Source organism: Pelophylax lessonae (genome assembly GCF_965119305.1).
Source record: "Pelophylax lessonae genome assembly, chromosome: 6".
In the NCBI taxonomy this organism is placed as follows: Eukaryota; Metazoa; Chordata; class Amphibia; order Anura; family Ranidae; genus Pelophylax; species Pelophylax lessonae.
In genome coordinates, this window is record NC_138773.1 from 229,830,343 (window position 1) to 229,853,953 (window position 23,611).

Below are 23,611 nucleotides of genomic sequence, written 5' to 3' on the forward strand. Positions count from 1 at the left end.
AATATGGGGTTCAAAATAAATTCTATTGCCATACTGTATTAAAATAATGTGCTCTGATATAATACTAAAACATTAATAATAATAACAATTTTTTTTACCAATCTATAGTAGTATTTAAAAATCCTAGAGTGCAGGCAGATAGCTCTGAGGAGATGTTATAACCCCCAAAATGCATTAGCATTTGGTTCTGCAATGTGATGTTGCTGATACCTACCCTGAGTGACGGTTAAAGCCTATTGGATTGTGCTTTGGCTTTTTATTATATATTAGTCTAAGAGCCGGTCCACACTAGCGCGACTTGTCAGGCGACTTGTCAGCCTGACAAGTCCATTGACCGCTACAGGACCCGTTCTAATTGGAGCAACACAAGTCGCTCCCACTTAGAAAAAGGGTCCTGTACTACTTCGGGACGACCTCGGAGCGACTTGCATAGACTTCCATTATGTGAAGTCCCTGCAAGTCGCTCCGAAGTCGTGGTGCATGGCAATGCACAAGTCGCCCCCGAAGTAGTACAGAGTCGTGTCGCCTTAGTGTGAACTGACTCTTATACTCATCTTGGTTTATAAGTATATTTATTTGTTTTTTATATTTTAATAAACAATATCATAGGTAATGTTTGCGGCTGGTGTGCCCTTCTTTTTTCTTGTGGTCTAGTTTTTCAGGATCCCCCATATCCAAATAGGGCAGCAAGGCTTGAAGTTTACCTGAGTAACTGTGAGCTTTGGAGGCAAGCAAGGAAGTCAATTGTTTTAGAGCAGTTTTAGGCATCTATCTGTTCGATACATTTGTACACTTAGGCGCAGAAGAGATTTTTAGTCTGTATATTTAAATGTAATTTAAGCTGGAAGGTACAGATTTTGTTTGTTGCACAGAACACAATTGAGTGGAGAGCGCATGAAGTCTTTGACTAGGGATTTTTCTGTTTGTTCCAGTAGTGCACTCATGATTCTGCTTTCTTCACTTGGATAAAAGCTTGAGCACTTTCTACTCTAAAAGCCATTTTCTGCAGTAGGGCTCTAGTCTGATGTGACTGTGTCTAGGTCCCACGCTGGTAGCAGCCGGTTATCACATTCTGCATATTCAGGGCTTGTTCATACTAAAAGGTCCCATTCAGACTGTTGCAATAACGTGGCCTTTGTCAAGACAGCCCATTCATTTTTGATTGGGTTGAAGGCGCACCTTAATGCACTAGAAAATGCACCTGACATTAGTATTTTTTTTTTTTCATTTGTTTTGTTTTTTGTCACTTTGTTTTAGTGCAGACATGCGGGTGTATTGCCTGCTGATTGAATGATGGTGCACCATGGTTCATGCTTTACAATACATTACCACAATGCAAACATGTCAGTGTGCCCTTAGAGCTTTCTCCTGCATTTCCCAGGGCAGTCAAATGTCCATGGAGATAAGAAATCTATTTTTTCCACCAGGATTTATTTACAGCAGTGTGTTCTCTTGTTAATATCAACAGAGGGCCTTCACAACGCATGTAAGTTGCATCCAAATATGCACTAACATTTGCTAAAAAGCATGTGCCTGATGTGAACAAGTCTTTAGACCCCTGTTCACATTGACTGCAATTTTAAAATCGTGCAACTTCATCTGAAATTGCATGATCTCAAAGCCGCATGTCAGTGCAACTTCAGGTGCGACTTTGAAGACATCTGGGTGGCTTCATGCACAGATCTCTATGCAAGTCGGACCCGAAATCGCCAATAGTAGTGCAGAAACTACTTTTTCAAAACCGCAAAGTTGGCGTCACACCAGTTTGAACAGTTCCATTGCCGGTAATAGGATGTGACTTGTCATCTGATTGGAGCAACTTGTCATGCGATTTGACAGGCCCAATGTGAACAGTACTGATCTCCAATCTGCCATTTCATTATCACCTGTCCATTCCAGATTTCTATACAAACTGCTGCTAACAGAAGATTTTGTTTTGCACAGGTGTGTGATCACTACCAGGCTGTATGGACACAGATTTTATAAATTGTATTGTGTACAAATTATTTATATACATATTAATCACATGACAAAATTTGTGTGAACATTTTGTAAAACTTGAAAGCGTTCCATTCTATCAGATTGTTTTAATTTTTGCTATAAAATCTATCCAAACAGACAGCTTCTTTATTTGTGTATGTTTGCATGTGGTGGGGTTTGCTGATTATAGTTGGGGTTGGACCGGGCTGCTCTGTTGCTGAGGATTTTGATTTATTTATTTATGTATTATACTTTGCTCATCTGTGCAAACCCGATGATTATTATGGTTGTAGAGATAAGCAACTGGATCTCAGTGGACTGCAGTTCATTGTGGATCTCTGATTCACAAGCATTGAAGAGGATGTGGAGTTCAGGATGTTTTCTTATTTCTACTTGGTAAGCAATTTTATGCAACAAACAAGTTTCTTGCACTGATGTGCAGGAAACAATGCAACTATGTTGATGTCAGAAAGTCCACCCAGTTTACTATGAGTTTTATATTTTGGCATTGTCAGCCATGGCAGCTATAAAGGGCCCATTTACATTTTTATGCGATTTATGCTTTGCACTTTTATTGTAAAACAGCCCATTGAAATTAATGGGTTGCCAAAACCACCTCCATGTCACAAAAAATCAGAAGTGATTTAAATTTCGTAATGCATCACCTGTACTGAAAAATATATATAAAGGCTGCCAGTGTGGAGAATTTTGAGAAACTGACCTGGAACATGCATGTGACACTGAACTGAAGAACACTTTACTAGTTTATGCGCTGATCCTAGATTTAAACCGTCCAGGCAGGTGATTCTTAAAAATTACACACGGTGATATGAACAATGATGTGTTGAAGCTTACCTAACTCTCCACTGGTTGGTGGATGATCACTGAAAGAAATTGAAGAAAAAGAGTGCATGACTGCCCTAGCATAACACCGTTTATTTGGGTAAAAGTAGACACAATAATAGCATAGTGTTCCCCAGGCATTTTTGTCAAGTGCATGGGAGCTGTATGGTGGGATTGGAGTTTTTTTGGCATTGAGGCAATTTCCATGGCTCTGCCTGAGGGTGAAAGGTTTTCGAGACTTTGTTTGCGTGAAACCTATTGGATTTTCACGCTTAACTCCATGTCCCCCGAGGGTTTAAATGAGGAGCTGGAAGTCAGCACTTTGATCTAATTTTGTGAATAATAATTTTATATATAAAAACATTTGGTTCCCCCCCCCAGTTCGTCTCAATAATACATTTTTTAACAATTTTTAATTTTTTTATATTTAATATATCTGTTATACTTGTGTATGATTGCTTTATTCTGACCCCTGTTGGTGGTGTTTTGAGTGGTATTATCTTGTCTGTTCCTCTTTAAGATAGGAGTGAGGATTTCAGTTGCTCCTATATATATAAGGTGGACGGACACCAGTAGGGGCAGGACCTGAAGGAGGCCACGCCTCTGAAACGCGTAGTCATAGCAACCCCTTTGTGTTAAAGTGACGTCAGGAGGTTGTTTCTCCTAAGCCTCTCTGTAGCTTCTCTGGTCGTGGCTTTGACGGCTTTCCTTTCCGTCTTTGGACGCATGCGCAGCACTGGCTGGACCGGGCGCACGTGCACTCGGAGTGGCTGACCCTGAGACGGAAGTCTCCATCTCCGGGAGTCTCGGCACACAGGAGGGACTGTGCACTCAGACTGTAAGCGGGAGCGCGGTCTCACACTACACAAAGCTGCTGACATCCTGGGGCCAATTGATGTATTGATGTGCCTTTATTTCATTTGACACTGAAGGCAGAACTCCTGACCTGCATGTTTGTTTGCGTCTAAGAGTATTAATAAAGTATGAATCGGTGTGATGCTCAGGTAACCTTCTCTCAATACAGGTTTCCTTTAACCACTTGCCTACAGTGCACTTTCACCCCCTTCCTGCCCAGACCGATTTTCAGCTTTCAGCGCTCTCACACTTTGACTGAGAATTACTCAGTCATGCAACACTTTACCCATAAAAAAATTGTGTCCTTTTTTTCACACAAATAGAGCTTTCTTTTGATGGTATTTGATCAATACTGGGTTTTTTATTTTTTGTGCTATAAATAAAAAAAGACTGAAAATATTGTGAAAAAACGCATTTTTCTTTGTTTCTGTCATAAAATTTTGCAAATTAGTCATTTTTCTTCACAAATTTTGGCCAAAATTTATACTGCTACTTATCTTTGGTAAAAAAAAACCCAAATAAGTGTATATTATTTGGTCTTTGTGAAAGTTATAGAGTCCACAAGTTATGGTGCTATTCATTGAAAATTGATCACACTTGATCACACCTGATGTACTGAAGGCCTATCTCATTTCTTGAGACACTAAAAGGTCAGGAAAGTACAAATACCCCCCAAATGACCCCTTTTTGGAAAGTAGACATTCCAAGGTATTTAATAAGGGGCATGGTGAGTTTTTTGAAGTTGTAATTTTTTCCCACAATGCTTTGCAAAATGAAGATTTTATTTTTTACAAATTGCCGTATTAACAGGTTATTTCTCTCACACAGCACATGTATACTTGCAACTACACCCCAAAACACATTCTACTACTCCTCCTGAGTATGGCGATACCACATGTGTGAGACTTTTTCACAGCCTGGCCACATACAGAGGCCTAACATCCGAGTAGCAGCGTCCGGCATTCTAGGAGCACAAATTACACATATAATTTCCTGACAACCTATCGCACTTTTGAAGGCCCTGGAGCACCAGGACAATGGAAACCCCCATAAAATGACCCCATTTTGGAAAGCAAACAGCCCAACGTATAATTTTTGAGGCATAATGAGTCTTTTGAATATGTCATTTTTTTCCACAAGTTTTTGGAAAATGTGGAAAGAAAATGAAAACACATTTTTTTTTACACAAAGCTGTCCATTTATGCAATATTTCTAACACATCGCATGTACATAGCAAAACTTGCACCCCAAAATACATTCTGCTATTCCTCCTGAGTATGGCGATACCACATGTGTAACACTTTTTCACAGCCTGGCCACATACATAGGCCTCACATCCAAGTAGCGCTTTACACAAAGTTGTCCATTTATCCACTTTAAGACTGGGCCTATTTTTGACACTTGGTGTTTACAAGCTAAAATCATTTTTTTTGCTAGAAAACTACTTGGAACCCCCAAACATTATATATTTTTTTTTAGCAGAGACCCTAGAGAATAAAATGGAGATCGTTGCAATATTTTTTATCACACCATATTTGCGCAGCAGTCTTCCAAATGCGATTTTTTTGAAAAAAATTCACTTTTTTGAACTAAAAAATAAGAAAACAGTAAATTTAGCCCAATTTTTTTCCATAATGTGAAAGATAATGTTACGCTGAGTAATTAGATACCCAACATGTCATGCTTCAAAATTGCGCATGCTCACAGAATGGCGCCAAACATTGGTACTTAAAAATCCCCATAGGCAACATTTTAAAAATTTCTGCAGGTTACTAGCTTAGAGTTACAGAGGAGGTCTAGGGCTCAAATTATTGCACTCGCTCTAACGATCGCGGCGATACCTCACATGTATGGTTTGAACACCGTTTACATATGTGGGCGGGACTTGCGTATGCGTTTGCTTCTGCGCGCGAGCTAACGGGGACAGGGCGCTTTAATTTTTTTTTTTTTTTTTTTTCCTATTTATTTTATTTATTATTTTTTTATTTTTACACAGTTTAAAAAAAAAAATGTTTTGATCATTTTTATTCCTATTACAAGGAATGTAAACATCCCTTGTAATAGAAATAGGCATGACAGGTCCTCTTTATTGTGAGATCTGGGGTCAAAAAGACCTCACACCTCACAACTACACTAAAAAAGAAAAAAAAAAAAAAAATTGTTGAAAGAGGAAAAAAAAAAAAAAGCGGCCCTTTAAACCTGTTGCTAGGCAACGTCTTTTGACGTAGCTCCGGTCCTCCAAGACCATAGAGTTGAGTGAGGGCCATCTTGCCCTCACTCGACTTCCTGTCTCTGAGGATCCGGGACCGGATAGTTTTCCCCGCTGCCGGCGGGTCCGGTAAGCTGGGAAAACGTCTGGGACGCGGCAGGAGGGGGGGGGCACCTCTTCCCCTGCACCGTAAGGGTAATTCCGCGGCGAATCCGCCACTGGGACCACCCTTATCTGAAAGCCGACCGCCCGCCGTTTCAAAAAATACCGGGGTTATGGGGGCTATCTGCTGCCATAACCCCAGTATTTAGCTTTTAATGGCCGACGCATATAGTCGTTAGGCGGTCAGTAAGTGATTGCATGTATATGGCAAACAGGTGACGATGACTGACGGTGACAGGTGACGATGACTGATGGGGTGACAGGTGACGATGACTTATGGGGTGACAGGTGACGATGACTTATGGGGTGACAGGTGACGATGACTGATGGGGTGACAGGTGACGATGATTGATGAGGTGACAGGTGACGATGATTGATGGGGTGACAGGTGACAGTCACTGACGGGGTGACATATGACGATGATTGATGGGGTGACAAGTGACGATCACTGATGGGGTGTCAAGTGACGATGACTGATGGGGTGACAGGTGACGGTGATTGATGGGGTGACAGGTGACGGGCGATGGTCACTGATGGGTGACAGGTGACGGGCGATGGTCACTGATGGGTGACAGGTGACGGGCGATGGTGCACGGCGGTACTGATGGCAGTCTCTGGTGACCGGTGAACTTTCGGGCTACGTTCACATGTGAGCGTAGCGATCACGGGCAGAATCACTGCGATTCTGCCCGTGATCCAGAAATCATTGCAAATTGCGGGGCGCCTGTGCGTTGCCCGTGATTTGCAATAGCACCCCAAATGCTGTGCGATGTTGCTGCGATTTCTGCCTGCCGAATCGCAGTAACATCGCGCAAACAACGCATTACGCTCCAAAGAAGCTCTTGTACCTTTTTTGGGCGTCATGCGATGTTTGCGCGATGTTACCGCGATTCGGCAGGCGGAAATGGCGGCAACATCGCACAGCGTTTGGGGTGCTATTGCAAATCAGGGGCAACGCACAGGCGTCCCGCGATTTGCAATGATTTCCGGATCGCGGGCAGAATCGCAGTGATTCTGCCTGCGATCGCTGCGCTCACATGTGAACGTTATGGGTGTCAATTTCTGGGCACTGATGAGGTGACTGTTGGGTGACAGGTGACATTGGGGGGGGGGCTGAGGACTGTGTGGGGACCTTTATTAGTGTGATTTTTACTTTTGACAGGTGTACAGATCAGTAACTCACTATTTCTAGCTCTTCTCCCCTCATACTGGAAACTGTATGAGGGGAGAAGAGCTAGTAACAGTGAGTTACTGCTCTTTGTTTACATTTTGTGATCGGCTGTGAATGGATTCACAGCCGATCACATAGTAAACAGTCACTGTCAGTGACTGTTTACTACCGCCGGTGACAGCTGTGTTCCTACGGAACACAGTGCCACCGACATGACCGCGCTGCGCGCTCCCGATCGCGCATGCGCGGTCATCTGGTGGGCGCCTTCATTGTGATCGGCTGTGTCATTGGAACACAGCCGATCACGTGGGCAACAGCCACGCCCATTGGCTGTTTCCCCCCTGCCGGTGACGGGGGTGTCCCGGGGACACCCCGACACCGGCAGTGCAGGGCGGCGCGCACGCGATCGCACGCCTGCCCTGCTTAAAGTGCCGCCGTCATATGACGGCGGCCCAGGATAATGGTCGCACCGCTCCGCCGTCATATGACGGCGGGCGGGCGGCAAGCGGTTAATTAAACAAAACAACGGGGTTGATTTACTAAGACTGGAGAGTGCAAAATTTGGTGCAGCTGCTCAATGGTAGCCAATCATCTTCTAACTTTAGCTTGTTCAGTTAACCTGTTCATGACGGATATTGCGCGGTCGCACTTTGCTGGGAGGCTGTCATATGACGTCTGATGCTCATGCTGCCTGCATGCCCCCCTGCGGCACACATCGGCAGTAATCTGTGAACGTGGTAAAGAACCATCACGGTGGGTCTTTACCATGTGATCAGCTGATTACAATGTAAACAGGATTTGTCGGTTATCGGCAATCCTCTCCTCGCGCTGACAGCCCCAGCAGAGAGCCCATAACCGCCCCCAACAGTGCCCATCAATGAAGGAGAAAACTTACTTATTTACACAATTTTATGACCGAGACGGAAGGAAAACGTTTGGTTCTTTTTTCTGAAATTTTCATTTTTTTTTTTCGTTTGTTTAGCAAATACCACCAAAAGAAAGCTCTATCTGTCTCAAAAAAAATGTATTTGGGTACCATGTGGCATGACCACACAATTGTCATTCAAAGTATGACAGCACTGAAAGCTGAAAAGTGACAGGGCAGGAAGGAGGTGAAAGTGTCAAGTAGGCAAGTGGTTAAGCTTTGACAAACCTGTAAGCTGATTGGCTTCTATGCAGAGCTGCACCAGATTTAGCACTTTCAGAATTGCTAAAATCATAATAAACACAACATAACTTGTGAGTATACAAGGAACATTAAAGTAATTATATGACATATGCAAATAAAATAACATTTCATGAAAAAAGGTAAGGGGTTTAGGAAAGGGAAAAAAGGGGGGATTTCTATTACAAGAAGTATAAAGTGAAGTCAAGAGTGCAACCACTACCTGGGAAGGATATTTATTGCAAGGTGTTATGTACTGGTGTGAACCTGGTCGGCAAATAAGTGGGGGGTGGTTGGGGAGAGGAAGGCACTCTCCTGATGGTGAGAATGGACCTTCTCTTTGAACAAGTGTAAGGTGACCTGGGGGATTTAGTGTATCACAGGCCCTTTGTTCCTTGTACAACTTCACAAACCCTAATGAGAGCCATGGTAAGGGGTCTAGGACTTGCATCCATGCAAATTATTTCAGTTGGGGTATGGGTGGAGAGTGCTGAAAGCAGTCCTGAAACCCTTTGTCTAAGTGGGACCTATCTGCATGTATCGGCCATGTGCAAGGAACATGGGTAGCCTGCATATATACACAAGTAGCATGCAAAGGCAAGTCATTAAGTAGAATTTGTGCATTGTGCGATCATGAGAAATTAATCACTACTACATTCCACTTGTGTAGTTTACATTGTAAAAACCTATTGGGTCCATCTCTTCCATAATCAGTTGCTAGTGATTTTAGTAGCACAACTGTCCATGTAGTTGTAGTCTTATTTGCTGGCCTTACCTCCCCTCTCTTTAAATAAAAATCACAAAATGAGAACTTTAAAAAATAAATAAACATTGGTGGATGTTAGAAATTGGAACTCCTGATCCAATCAGGAAGAGTAATTGAACCTAAAATATAAAGACATCATATGTTTCTAAGGAAGTAAACGTATTATTTCGTCAAGGGCTCCCTGAATTGGAGGGGGAAGAGTTGATCAGAATTTGGATATAATCTTTTGAACAGGAGTCCTTCCAGTTGGACCATATATCATGAAACTTAATGGGTGTGCCTTTTATGAAACTACTAAGTTCCCATATGTTCTATATCATTATTATTATAATGGATTTATATAGCGCCAACAGTGTACACAGCGCTTTACAATATAAATGGGAGACAATACAATAAAATACAAGAGGAGTAAGAGGGCCCTTCTCAGAAGAGTTTACAATCTAATAGGGTGGGGCTGGTGTTGCAAGAGATTGTAACTGTGGGGAATGAACTGATGGAAGAGGTCAAAGTTTAGTTGGAGGTGTGATAGGTTTCCCTGAAGAGATACATTTTGAGGGATCGCCTGAAGACAGCTAGAAAGAAAAGGAGATAGCCAGACAGGTTGAGGTAGAGCGTTCCAGAGGATGGGAGAGGCTCTGGAGAAATCCCGGAGAAGAGCATGGGAGGACTTGAGAGTAGGAGGTCTTGAGCAGAGAGGACAGTTTGTGTGATATTTGGAGACAAGATTGGTGATGTAGCTTGGGCAGAGTTGTGAATGGCTTTGTATGTTGTGGTTAGTATTTTGAAATTAATGAGCTGGGCAATTGGGACCCAGTGTAGAGATTGATGGAGAGGGGTGGCAGACACTGAGCGGTTGGTAAGGTGGATAAGCCTGGCAGCAGCATTCATGATAGACTGAAGAGGGGCTAGCCAATGGAGAGGTAGGCCTATGAGAAGGAAGTTGCAATAGTCGAGCCCAGAGAGAAAAAGGGAGTAAATCAGAAGCTTGGTGGTTTCAGTTGTTAAAAAAGGGGTGAATTTTAGAGATATTACGGAGGTGACGTGGGGCTGAAAAGACAGATCAGAGACTAGGATTACACCTAATACCCTGGCATGAGGGGGAGGGATTAATGGTTGCATTACTGATTTTGATGGAAAAGTCATGGAGGGGGGGCATGGGCAGGGGAATATTACCAGCTCAGTTTTAGAGAGATTTAGTTTGAGGAAGTGATGCCACATCCATGCTAGTATGTCCATGAGTAAGTTAGTAATGCAAGAGGAGACTGAAGGAGTGAGGTGAGGAGTAGACAGATAGATTTTGGTGTCATCAGTGTATAGTTGGTATTGGAAGCCGTGGGCGGTTATCAAGTAACCAAGGGAGGCAGTGTAGATAGAGAAGAGAAGGGGTCCAAGAACAGAGCCTTGGGGAACCTCCACAGAAAGGGACATTGGAGAGGAGGAGCGCTGTGATAGGTAAGAGGAGAACCAAGATAGAGCAGAATCTTGGAGGCCAAGGGAACAGAGTTTATTAAGAAGGAGCGGGTGGTCAACAGTATCAAAGGCCGCAGAGAGGTCAAGTAATAAGGGTATAGAGTAGTGGCCATTGGTTTTAGCAGTTAGCAAATTGTTAGTGAGTTTTAGTAAGGCAGTTTCTGTGGAGTACTGTGAGCGACAGCCAGACTGTAAGGGATCTAAAAGATTATTTTTACTGAGGTAGGCGCTAAGATGGTTGTAGACTATAAGCGTTCTAGAAGTTAGAGGTGAATGGGAGCAGTGAGATGGGTCTTAAGTTGTTCAGGTTGGTGGGGACCAGTGAGGGCTTTTTAAGTATGGGAGTGATCTGCGCATGTTTTAGAGAGGAGGGGAAGGTGCCACTAAAGAGGGAGAGATTAAAGATGTGAGTGAGGGAGCAAGGGAACAGGATCCAGGGGACAGTTGGTTAGGTGGGCATCTGAGAAATTTTTGTAACCTCTTCAGTAGTAGCCAGTTCAAAAGAGGATAGTGATGACACTGTGCTGTTAGGCAAGGTATGTTGAGTGGGGAAGATGTACGCACAGTGGAGGTGTCCTCACATATTGCATTAATCTTGTCATTGAAGTGAATGGCAATCTCTTGGGCAGTGAGTGAGTTAGTGGGTAGAGGGGTGGGGGGGCAAAGCAGAGAGTTAAAGGTTGAGAAGAGCTGACGGGGACTGGATGACAAGGTATAATTGAGAGAGACAAAGTAGGCTTGTTTGGCAGCATGGAGGCAGGAATTGTAATTTAGGAGGGCAGATTTATATAGGTTAAAGTCCTGCAGGCATTTGGTTTTATGCCACAGTCGTTCAAAAGCACAGCAATGTCTCTTGAGATTTCTACTGTTGTCAGTTTGCCAGGGTGGCAATAGTCTGGCCTGATTCTGCGTGTAGTTAGAGGAGCAAGTGGGTACAGTGATGATGAGACTGAACTAGTGTAAACCGAGGTGGCCAGGTCAGGACAGGACAGGGGAAAGATTGTCATATACAGTAGGTGGTCAGTAGCAGAATAGAGAAGAGAAGGGATAAAATGACTAAGGTTCCTACAAGTAATTGTTTGCTGCTTGGAGGGATGTGTGATTGGAGGCAAGAATACAGTGAAACTGATGAGGTTGTGATCAGAGAGAGGAAAGGGGGTGTTGGTGAGGTTGTCAGGAGGGCAGAGATGGGAGAATACAAGGTCGAGGGTATTACTATTGAAGTGGGTGGAGGTGTGTGGCTATTGGGTCAGCTCAAAAGATGAGGTTAAGTTGAGAAGTTGAGTTGTTGAGTTGTAGCTGGGCTGTTAACATTGACAGGGATGTTGAAGTCACCAAGAATGATAGTAGGTATTTCAGAGAAGAGAAAGTAGGGTAGCAAGGCAGCAAAGTCATCAAAAAAAATTGTGATACTGGTCCAGGGGGCCGATAAATTGCTGCAATACTTAGAGAAATGGGAGAAAACAAATATGGTGCATCGCGAAAGAAGAGAGGGAGGGATAGGAAGGACTTGATAGGTGCTTTGTGGGGACCTCCTTTCTGTCTGTTGGGTCTGGGGGAGTGAGTCCAGGGGAAGCCCACCATAGGAGTGGGCAGCAGGCGAACAGAGTCGACATTTTTAAGCCAGGTTTCAGAAATGGCGAGTATGTTAAATCTATGAGAGATAAAAAAGGTCATGAACAGACGAGAATGCAGGGGAATAGAAATTAAATGAAACTGAGTGGATTGCGGCTGTTGCCAGAGGAGGAGGGGTGCCGGATATGTGGTTTGCAGTTAGAAAATGGAGGACCAGGATTTGGAGAAATGTTTCTTGAGGCTAGGAGAAGGAGGGGTGAGAAAGGTAAGATGGGAGTGGAATGTGTATTAGCGCACATGTCTAACTGCCCTGCTGTATAGGTTAGCATGTGGGTTCAGCAATTTCAGGAGGTGATGGGTACAATAGTAGGGAGAGGGTAGATGTGAGGGTGATATGTGTATGTTGTGGGGTAGAGAGGAGGGCTAAAGTAAGGATAATTTGAGGATAGAAGAGGCCAATGTGGAAAGGAAGAGTAGAATGTTTGTGGATAGAGAGGGGGAGTCTGACTTCAAATCAATTAAATGTTGAATGCTGGTTCACTTGCCGTCTTTCCAGAGTGGAGCAGAGTTCTTGTTGTATCTTCATACAGCTTTAGTTATCCTGCTGTAGTTAAACTGCAGTGGTGAAACTGTGCAACACTCGTGACCCAGACACTCAAGAAAGAGACATGGTTTCTGCGCTTCCCCGTAAGCCACTGTAAATTTATAGGGAGATTGAGTAGGCAAGCATTTGTCAATTGATCAATATAGGATCTGATTTGAGACACATGAATACAGGAGGGGAGATGGATAATACCAGAACAGCAACAGACACAGGAAAGGGTCGTAAAAGGTAACTGAGTCTCTTGATCACTCAAGCCAAAAGGAGTTGAGAATAAGTCACCAGTTATGTTGCTAATGCAGTGCATTTGTTATAGAGCTAGCATTAAATATAAAAGTTTAAAGATATGACAGCAGAAGACATGTACCAGAAAATAAAGAGCAGTGTCCCCATCAGGCAGAGCAGGGTGTGTATATGGATAGCAGAAGACATTTACGAAAAAATAAAGAGCAGTGTCATAGTCGGGCAGAATTAGATGATACCATTGTCTTATAGGGGGATGCGAAGAAAATTTCCAAAGAGCTGGGATGCTTGATCGAGCTGCATTAACCAAATGAATAATGATTGAATTTTTGTACTTTTTAAGAGAAATGTTATTATGGTGTAAAAGGAAAAAAACATGGGTCCTTGGGGACAGGGTGATCAGTAAACCTTTTAGTAAGGATATGAACTTGAGTCCAAAAACCATGAAGGCATGGACCAATCCAAATATGTAATAAATCTGCCTGAGCGTTGTCACATCGTTAACATTAATCTGAAAAAGGGGGATAACTTGAGTGTAATAATTTAGGGGTACGATACCAACGAGAAAGTTATTTGTATCCAGATTCCTAGTAATGATTACTTACTATCTTTATATGAAAACGAAAGGCCATGAGGAAAAGGACTTGTAGTTTGACAAACTTGTTCAAATGTTGTAAAGGAACGTTCAAAGGAGTTGTCAGGTGGTAAGGTAGACAGAAAGTTTGAGATAATGATTTGTAATGGTCCAATCGATGAGAAAGAAAGGTCAGAGGACGTTTTTGAGTAGTTAACCATTCTAAATTTTGTACAAATTGAAAAGCAAGAGATGTATCTATATTTGTCAGTGTGCGTAAAGATTGATTTCTTTTTCTTTGTAAAAATTTAGACTGATCTAGAATTGGTAGGAGAGGAGAGGGGAACAGGGAGATCACTCGCTTATCAAAAGCATGTTTACAATTTTTCCAATTTTTTTTGTCTAGTATATAAAGGATGGGTTTGTAAGGACGAATGAGGAAGTGTCGGACTCCAGAGCAGTGCAGGGAGGGTATGGGAGAAAAGGATTGTTCTGTGGAGACCCATTGTTTGATATTAGAATGTTGACACCAATCAATAGCTCTTGAGAGATGGATAGCCAAAAAATAAAATGTAATGTTAGGGAGATCTAAGCCACCTAAGGTTTATGGTCTGCGGAGAATAGTATGTTTAATCCTGACTGATTTGGAAGCCCAAACAACTTTGTTTTATATAGACTGCAATGATTTTAAGTAACCTGCAAATATATTTATCAAGATTGTTTGGAAGAGGTATAGAAACTGGGGGAGAACATTATGTTTAAGGACATTACATTTGCCTGTCCAGGAAAGATTTCAAGACATCCAGAACGAAATGTAGATAATAGCAGAAAAAAATTAAGTGTGTATAATGTAGATAGGATCGCAGGTAGTGAAATACCTTGATATTTAATATGAGATTAGGCCCATTTAAAATGGAAATTTGACTGTATATTACTTAACGCTTGTTATGGGATAGTGGGATTTAGTGCTTTAGATTTTTGGTAATTAATGTGGAAGTTTGTAATGTTTAAATTCTTGTAGAAGGATCAGCAAAGTAGTAATAGGATTACTAAGAAAAAAACAAAGGTCATCCGCATATGCAGAAATCTTACGTTCTTGTTTCACACAAAAGATTCCTGTAATATCAGGATTTGCATGAATGGTTCTCAGGTTTCTAATATTAATATGAAAATAAGTGGAGAAAGTGGACACCCCCGACGCATCCCATTTGTTATAAAGAAAGAGGGGGAGAGTACACCATTCACTTGTCCTTGTGCGGAAGGATTTGAATAGAGGGCTTCTATCCAGGATCTCATATAGCCTAAGCCTATAGTTTCTAAAGTGATACATATAAAGGTCCAGTCAACTCAAAGGCTTTTTCAGCATCTGTAGATAAAATAAAGGCTTGATCGTTCTTTGAAAGTGCAGAATAGATAACATTGATTGCACAAATTGTCCCATCTCTAGCTTCTCTAGTTGGCATAAATACCTGATCTAGATGAATGAGTTTCTGAAGGTAAGGTATACAGTGGGGATCGAAAGTTTGGGCACCCCAGGTAAAAATGTGTATTAATGTGCATAAAGAAGCCAAGGAAAGATGGAAAAATCTCCAAAAAATATCAAATTACAGATTAGACATTCTTATAATATGTCAACAAAAGTTAGATTTTATTTCCATCATTGACACTTTACAATTACAGAAAACAAAAAAATGGTGTCTGCAAAAGTTTGGGCACCCTGCAGAATTTATAGCATGCACTGCCCCCTTTGCAAGGCTGAGACCTGTCAGTGTCATGGATTGTTCTCAATCATCGTCTGGGAAGACCAGGTGATGTCAATCTCAAAGGTTTTAAATGCCCAGACTCATCTGACCTTGCCCCAACAATCAGCACCATGGGATCTTCTAAGCAGTTGTTTAGAAAACTGAAACTGAAAATAGTTGACGCTCACAAAGCTGGAGAAGGCTATAAGAAGATAGCAAAGCATTTTCAGATGTCAATATCCTCTGTTCGGAATGTAATTAAGAAATGGCAGTCATCAGGAACAGTGGAAGTTAAAGCAAGATTTGAAAGACCAAGAAAAATATCAGACAGAACAGCTCGCAGGATTGTGAGAAAAACAATTCACCCACGTTTGACTGCACGATCCCTCTAGAAAGATCTGGCAGACACTGGAGTTGTGGTACACTATTCCACTATAAAGAGATACTTGTACAAATATGGTCTTCATGGAAGAGTCACCAGAAGAAAACCTCTTCTACGTCCTCACCACAAAAATCAGCGTTTGAACTTTGCAAATGAACATATAGACAAGCCTGATGCATTTTGGAAACAAGTTCTGTGGACCGATGAGGTTAAAATTTAACTTTTTGGCCGGAATGAGCAAAGGTACGTTTGGAGAAGAAGGGGCACAGAATTTAATGAAAAGAACCTCTGTCCAACTGTTAAGCATGGGGGTGGATCAATCATGCTTTGGGGTTGTATTGCAGCCAGTGGCACAGGGAACATCTCACGAGTAGAAGGAAAAATGGATTCAATAAAATTTCAGCAAATTTTGGATGGTAACTTGATGCCATCTGTGAAAAAGCTGAAGTTAAAGAGAGGATGGCTTCTACAAATGGATAATGATCCTAAACACACCTAGAAATCCACGGGGGCTTACATCAAGAGGCGTAAACTGAAGGTTTTGCCATGGCCTTCACAATCTCCTGACCTCAACATAATTGAAAATCTATGGATAGACCTTAAAAGAGCAGTGCGTGACAGACAGCCCAGAAATCTCAAAGAACTGGGAGACTTTTGTAAGGAAGAATGGGCAAAGATACCTCAAACAAGAATTTAAAGACTCTTGGCTGGCTACAAAAAGCGTTTACAAGCTGTGATACTTGCCAAAGGGGGCAGTACAAGATATTAACTCTGCAGGGTGCCCAAACTTTTGCAGACGCCATTTTTTTGTTTTCTGTTATTTTGAAAGTGTAAATGATGGAAATAAAATCTAACTTTTGTTGACATATAAGAATGTCTAATCTGTAATTTGATGCCTTTTGGAGATTTTTCCATCTTTCCTTGGCTTCTTTATGCACATTAATACAAATTTTTACCTGGGGTTCCCAAACTTTCGATCCCCACTGTAAGTCTCAATGCTATTATTTTTGCAAATAATTAAATTTCTACATTAACCACTTTACCACCGGAGGATTTTGCTGTCTTACGTCCAGGCCACTTTTTGCGATTCAGCACTGTGCAACTTTAACTGACAATTGCGCGGTCGTGCGACGCCGTACCCAAACGAAATTTACGTCCTTTTTTTCCCACAAACAGAGCTTTCTTTTGGTGGTATTTGATCACCTGTGCGATTTTTACTTTTTGCGCTATAAACAAAAAAATAGCGTAAATTTTGAAAAAATAACAATATTTTTCACTTTTTTTTATAGGAACCCCCCCCCCCCCAAAAAAAAATGTAAAAATCAAATTTTTTTAAAATTTTTGGCCAATTTGTTTTCTGCTACCTATGTTTGGTAAAACAAAATCACAATAAGCGTATTTTGATTGGTTTGTTCAAAAGTTATTGCGTTTACGAACTAAGGGAAAGATTTCTGTCATTTTTGGTGTTTTTTTTTTTAACGAGTAATGGCGGCGATCTGCGATTTTTTTTTTTTTTTTTGCGGGATTGCGGCAGACAGATCGGACCCTTGACTGACATTTTTTACACTTTTGGGGGTACCAGTGACATTACTACAGTAATCAGTGCTATAAATATGCACTGTTACTGTAAAAATGACACTGGCAGGGAAGGGGTTAATTTTATTGGAGAGGGAGGGGTTAATGTATGCCTGGTGCTTACTAACGTGTGTGGGGGGAGGTGACTGAGTGACACAGGGACAGATCGCATGTTCAGCTATGCTGAACCCTGCAATCTGTCACTGTTTGTCACTTAGGAGATCCGCCCGCTTTGTTTACACAAGCGGGCGGATCTCCAGACTCGATTCCCCGACGATCGGGAAAGAGCGGCGGCGATCGCCGCTGCTCCTCCCCTGGCCCGACTCCCGCTGTGACTGAAAACAGTGGGAGCGAGCCTCCGGCAGCGGGCGAGCGCCGCCCACAAGGGGAGGAGTCCAGCGACGTAGGTCTACGTCACTGGACGGAATCGAGCCACTTTGCCGCAGTACAGTGCCAGTGACTGGTCGGCAAGTGGTTAACCACTAGCCGACTGCTCACAGTAATCCTACTGCGGCAGTGCGGCTCTCCTGGGTCCAGCGATGTAGACGTAGACCTACGTCGCTGGAGTTCATGTGATTCCGGCGGCACGCGCCCGCTGTGTTTAGATTGCCGCCTCCCTCCCCTGATCGTTGTGGAAACGGTAAGAAGACCCGCCTGCTTATGTAAACAAGGCAGGCGGATCTTCTCAATGACAGACAGGAGGAGATCACAGGATTCAGCATAGCTGAATAGAGGGAAGACAAATTACCCATAAAAGTATCAGTTATTTCCATGGAATTCATTTCCTAGAGAACCATTACGAGAAAAAAAAATCATAGGCACAAATGTATTGACTCTCTGTTTGCGCAAAGCATTGGAAAAGATCTACTACATTGGTTTCCATATTCATAAAAATGATGCTTGCATCTAGTAAGGATGGTTTTCACTTTATCTAAACAAAGAGTCTTGAGGCCAAAGCATAAGCGAGTGGATTCTTCTAATTTATCAGAAGTTTAGGATTTTTTATGAAGAAGTTCAAGTTTCTGGATTTTATTTATCAATTCCTGAAATTTTTCATTCCTTTTTTTTTTTTCTTAAGGGCATTTCCCAGCTAAATGAAGGATCCCCGTATATAGGGCTTATGAGCTTCCCAGATCATGTGAGGAGAAATACCAGGGGTTTTATTGGTGGGGAAATAATTATGTAGGTCAGAAGATATATAATTTATTATGGATGGATCTTGTGTGAGTGATTAATCTCCAAGACCAAGTAGGAGACAATGGTGAGTCTATGGTCAGAGTGAGATCAATGTAAACAGGGATACAGGTGACATTCTTACCCATATTTGGGAAATTACTTGTCACTGGGTGGAGCCTGATGGGGAACTGATAGGTTAGCTCCCTATCAGCCTTTCTATGCTCTGTATGATTTAGGTGAAGTCTTATCAAGTTTTCATCGGTTTTATACATCCGCCAGCTAGAATGCTTAACCACTTGAGCCTCGTAACCATTTTCTTATGCAAAAACAGACCGCTTGTCCATTTACATTTGTTTTTCGTCCGATCTGTTTTTTTTTTAATGGAAGAAAAATAGGGCTTTGATCCGTTCCACAAAATAGCTGTTGATAATTATCCATTTACATCTGTTATTCCATAGAGATGCATTGATGTCTGTTTTTCATCTGTCAACGGATGGAATAAGGGACAAACGGTCCGCATGTGTGAAAGGTCCCTAAATCTATGTGGCTGTGCACACGAAGGCCCCTTTCACATGAGCGATCCGATCAGATCCGTTTGTCAGTTTTTTAGGCAGATCTGATCGGATCCCCCATTCATCCCTATGGGGCAGCGGAGACATGTCCACTGACACCCGCTGCTATCGGCATCCGATCCTGTCCGTGAAATCCGGACAGATGGAAACCCTATTTGCCATCCGTCCAGGGGATCGGATCGGATGGGATCGGATGAGAGCGGACAGACGGTCAATGGTGTCAGTTGGAGGAATAGTGCCCTGTTGATGTACCATGGTGTCAATGAGTGGAATGGTGCCTCGTGATTTGTTTCTGAGGAATAGTGCCCCCACAGGCAAGCAAAGTTTGGAGATCACTGTTGTAGCCAATAGGGGCGCTTCTAAACGTGACATTAGAGGCATTGTTTCTGCCAACTTCTAACAACATAGAGATGAGCGTTCATCTTGGGAGGTGACTCTTGAGCAAAGAGTTGGCTTGTGCATGAAGTTGAATAGATGAGTTTGTACTGATGGGGTTTAGAGCTGACAATTATTCTATTTTACAAGCCAGCGTTTTCCATTTTTACTACCACGACGCATATTGTCATACAAACAGGGATTAGAAGAAGAATTATGGACCTGCATCAGCTCGCCTATAGGCGGAATGACTGCGGCCGCTGATTGGACGGACAAATGACACAGCATTCACCTGCTGTCCTCGCCTAATGACGTTGCCAGTCATCTGTTTAAGTGACACGAGAACCGTCCAATCGGCGGCGGGAGGCGGGGCTGCTTTAGAAGATTAGATTCCGGATGGAGGAGGACTCTGAGGGGGCAGACGGTGGTGTGAGAGACACCCGTAGCGTAGGTAAGAGCACCTGTCCTGTGCAGTGTGCGGCCATACCCACCTATACTGCTACTTAGGAACACCCCACATGTGTAAATGAGGGCCCTGGTGCACCATCCTTTTTTATAAGGGTTCTACTATATCAGCTCCGGCCAATTCATCAAATAAGGTCTATAATAAATGTAATAGTTCATATTTAGTGACCAGAGAAAAGAGCATGCCTGATAGAAGTGACTAGTAATGGCCCACCTGTTATCTGTATTGTATGTCAGCATGTGGAAGCTGGGGGATACTTCTGCCTGTGTAGTAAACTTTTAGTATGAACATCCAATCTATCAGTAGTTAGTAATAATTTCAGTTGAATAAAGCCGCAGTCAGTCTGAGGTGCATTAGCTATGACATCATACTTACGCACGTACAGCATTGATACCATCTTCTCCCGTCATTCACTGCGACCACCGATGATGTAATTCAGGCGTGAACCCATGTCAGCACCGCACTCCATTCCTGTGTTGTAGATGCCAGGAGTGTACATTGCACTGTGCATGCAGTGAAGACAGAGTACACGCTTTAACCACTTAAGCCCCGGAAGCTTTTACCCCCTTCCTGACCAGGGTTTTTTTAGCGATTGTTTTTACTGCGTGACTTTAACGGACAATTGCGTGGTCGTGCGACGCTGTACCTAAACGAATTTGACGTCCTTTTTTCCCCACAAACAGAGCTTTCTTTTGGTAGTATTTGATCACCTGTGCGATTTTCACTTTTTGCGCTATAAACAAAAAAAGAGCGTAAATTTTTCAAAAATAACAATATTTTTCACTTTTTTTTTATATGAAATTCCCCCCCCAAAAAATGTAAAAATCAAATTTTTTTAACATCTTTGGCCTATTTGTTTTCTGCTACATATGTTTGGTAAAAAAAATCGCAAAAAGCGTATTTTGATTGGTTTGCGCAAAAGTTATTGTGTTTACTAAGGGAAAGATTTTTGTCATTTTTGGTGTTTTTTTTTTAACGCGTAATGGCAGCGATCTGCGATTTTTTTTTTTTTTTTTTTTGCGGTACTGCGACATTGCGGCGGACAGATCAGACCCTTGACTGACATTTTTGACACTTTTGGGGTTACCAGTGACATTACTGCAGTAATCAGTGCTATACATATGCACTGTTACTGCAAAATGACACTGGCAGGAAAGGGGTTAACTTTATTGGGGAAGGAGGGGTTAAGTGTGTCCCTAGGGGCGTGCTTTTTACTGTGATTAGACATGACTACTAGTGTAGGAACAGTGATCAACGGTCCTACAAAGTAGAACCGTATGATCACCATTACTAAACAGGGGAGAATGACAGGCGGCTTGTTTACATCAGTCGCCTGCCTTTCTCCCTCTCCACCGACGATCGCCGAGCGACCGGCGGACATCTGGTCCGCCGGTCACACGCATGGACTTCCTAGGGAACGAGCCGTGGCGGGCGCGCGCTCGCCCGCTATTGGCTCACAAGGAAGTGACAGGCTAGTGACGTATATATACATCACTTTGCCTGGCCGGGGCTGACCGCCGCCGTATATAGTCGTGCGGTGGTCGGCAACCGGTTAATACGGCCTTCCACCCAAAAAGGGAAACTCCGTTTCTTTGCCCCCCCCCCCCCTTTTCTGCCACATTTGGCACGGTTTCGGGGGGAGCAGGTACCCGCTCCCACTTCAGGCTGACTTTGCTGCAGGGAACTCAGTCAGAAGTTCTCCCCCCTCCTCCGGCCCATTCACACAATGCAGCGCGCTTTGTGCATGCGCGGTAAGGAACAGCCTGTGAAGCCGCAAGCCTTCACTGCTGGTTTCCCATACACGAAATGGCAGCGGCAGCACCCGAGAGGCGATTAAAAAGTCGGCTTGGGTGAAGACACCACTGGATCCCTGGACAGGTAAGTGTCCTTATAATATAAATCAGCAGCTACAGTATTTGTAGCTGCTGACTTTTAATTTTTTCTGAAGGAGCCTGGAGCTCCACTTTAGGTTATCCACTTTCTGTTCATCACAGAGTGCAGGGGGCACTCGTTACATCGGAGGAAAAGAGATTAAGGCCTTGTGTTCTGCCACAATCTGGAATCACAGCAGAATCATGATGCGCTTTTGGGTGCCATTAGTCTTTAATGGCACCCCAAACATGATGGGATTCTGCTGCGATGGTGGCAAAACGTGAGTTTTAAAAAAAAAATACACTTGTTACCTAAAAAGGAGCATAAGCTTTTTTCGGGCGACAAACGTGTCCCTGAAGTGAATAGGCTGCCCTATGTACGACGTGTGAAATCGTGTGAAAAATGCTCAACCAAAATCACAAGCAGGTTGTTTCCACAATGTAAAAGTGGGAATGCAGCTTAAGTGCTGGTTCACACTGCCGCTACCACTAAAGTAGCGTCGCTTCCAGCGCGACTTTGACGCGATTTTGACGCGACTTTGGCGCGACTTTGACGCGACTTTGGCGCGACTTAGCGCGACTTAGCGCGACTTTGACGCGACCTAATCGCGAGGCAACTTTTTATTTGGCCAATCACAGAGCTGAAAATTGACAGGTACACTTAGACCCCCCAGACACTAAATACAAAAAAATGACATGCCTGCCTAAAAAAATGCCCGCTAAATGCCTGCAAGAAAAAAAGACAGCTGGTAAGACACTACAAAAAATTATAAGAAAAATGATTTTTTTTTAGGGGTTCTGGACATGCTACATAGCTGAAACTTGACAGGGACACTTTTTTGACCCCCCAGACACTAAATCCAGAAAATGATATGCCTGCCTAAAAAAATGCCCGCTAAATGCCTGCAAGAAAAAAAGCCAGCCGCAGAGAAGCCGTATCCCTGAAAATATAGTAAAAATGCTGTTTTTTAGGGGTTCTGGACATGCTACAGAGCTGAAAATTGACAGGTACACTTTTTAGACCCCCCCAGACACTAAATACAAAAAAATGACATGCCTGCCTAAAAAAATGCCCGCTAAATGCCTGCAAGAATAAAAGACAGCTGGTAAAACACTACAAAAAATTAAAAGAAAAATGATTTTTTTTAGGGGTTCTGGACATGCTACATAGCTGAAACTTGACAGGGACACTTTTTTGACCCCCCAGACACTAAATCCAGAAAATGACATGCCTGCCTAAAAAAATGCCCGCTAAATGCCTGCAAGAAAAAAAGCCAGCCGCAGAAAAGCCGTATCCCTGAAAATATAGTAAAAATGATGTTTTTTAGGGGTTCTGGACATGCTACAGAGCTGAAAATTGACAGGTACACTTTTTAGACCCCCCAGACACTAAATACAAAAAAATGACATGCCTGCCTAAAAAAATGCCCGCTAAATGCCTGCAAGAATAAAAGACAGCTGGTAAAACACTACAAAAAATTAAAAGAAAAATGTTTTTTTTAGGGGTTCTGGACATGCTACAGAGCTGAAACTTGACAGGGACACTTTTTAGACCCCCCAGAAACGAAATCCAAAAAATGACATGCCTGCCTAAAAAAAATGCCCGCTAAATGCCTGCAAGAAAAAAAGACAGCTGGTAAGACACTACAAAAAATTAAAAGAAAAATTATTTTTTTTTAGGGGTTCTGGACATGCTACAGAGCTGAAACTTGACAGAGACACTTTTTAGACCCCCCAGAAACGAAATCCAAAAAATGACATGCCTGCCTAAAAAAATGACCACTCATGAATGCCAGCAAGAATAAAAGACAGCTGGTAAAGACACTACAAAAAATTAA

General features: G+C 42.7%; 1 protein-coding gene across 1 annotated transcript in view; it reads left to right on the forward strand.

The window, feature by feature from the left end:
• The first annotated feature begins 19,750 nt into the window (after positions 1–19,750).
• The window catches only part of ASB1 (ankyrin repeat and SOCS box containing 1), a 107,741-nt gene continuing 103,880 nt past the window's right edge, over positions 19,751–23,611 (forward strand). Inside the window, exon 1 of the mRNA XM_082260890.1 lies at positions 19,751–19,887. Coding sequence (XP_082117016.1) covers positions 19,833–19,887 — 55 coding nt within the window. The 5' untranslated portion in view covers positions 19,751–19,832. The remainder of the gene's footprint in view (positions 19,888–23,611) is intronic.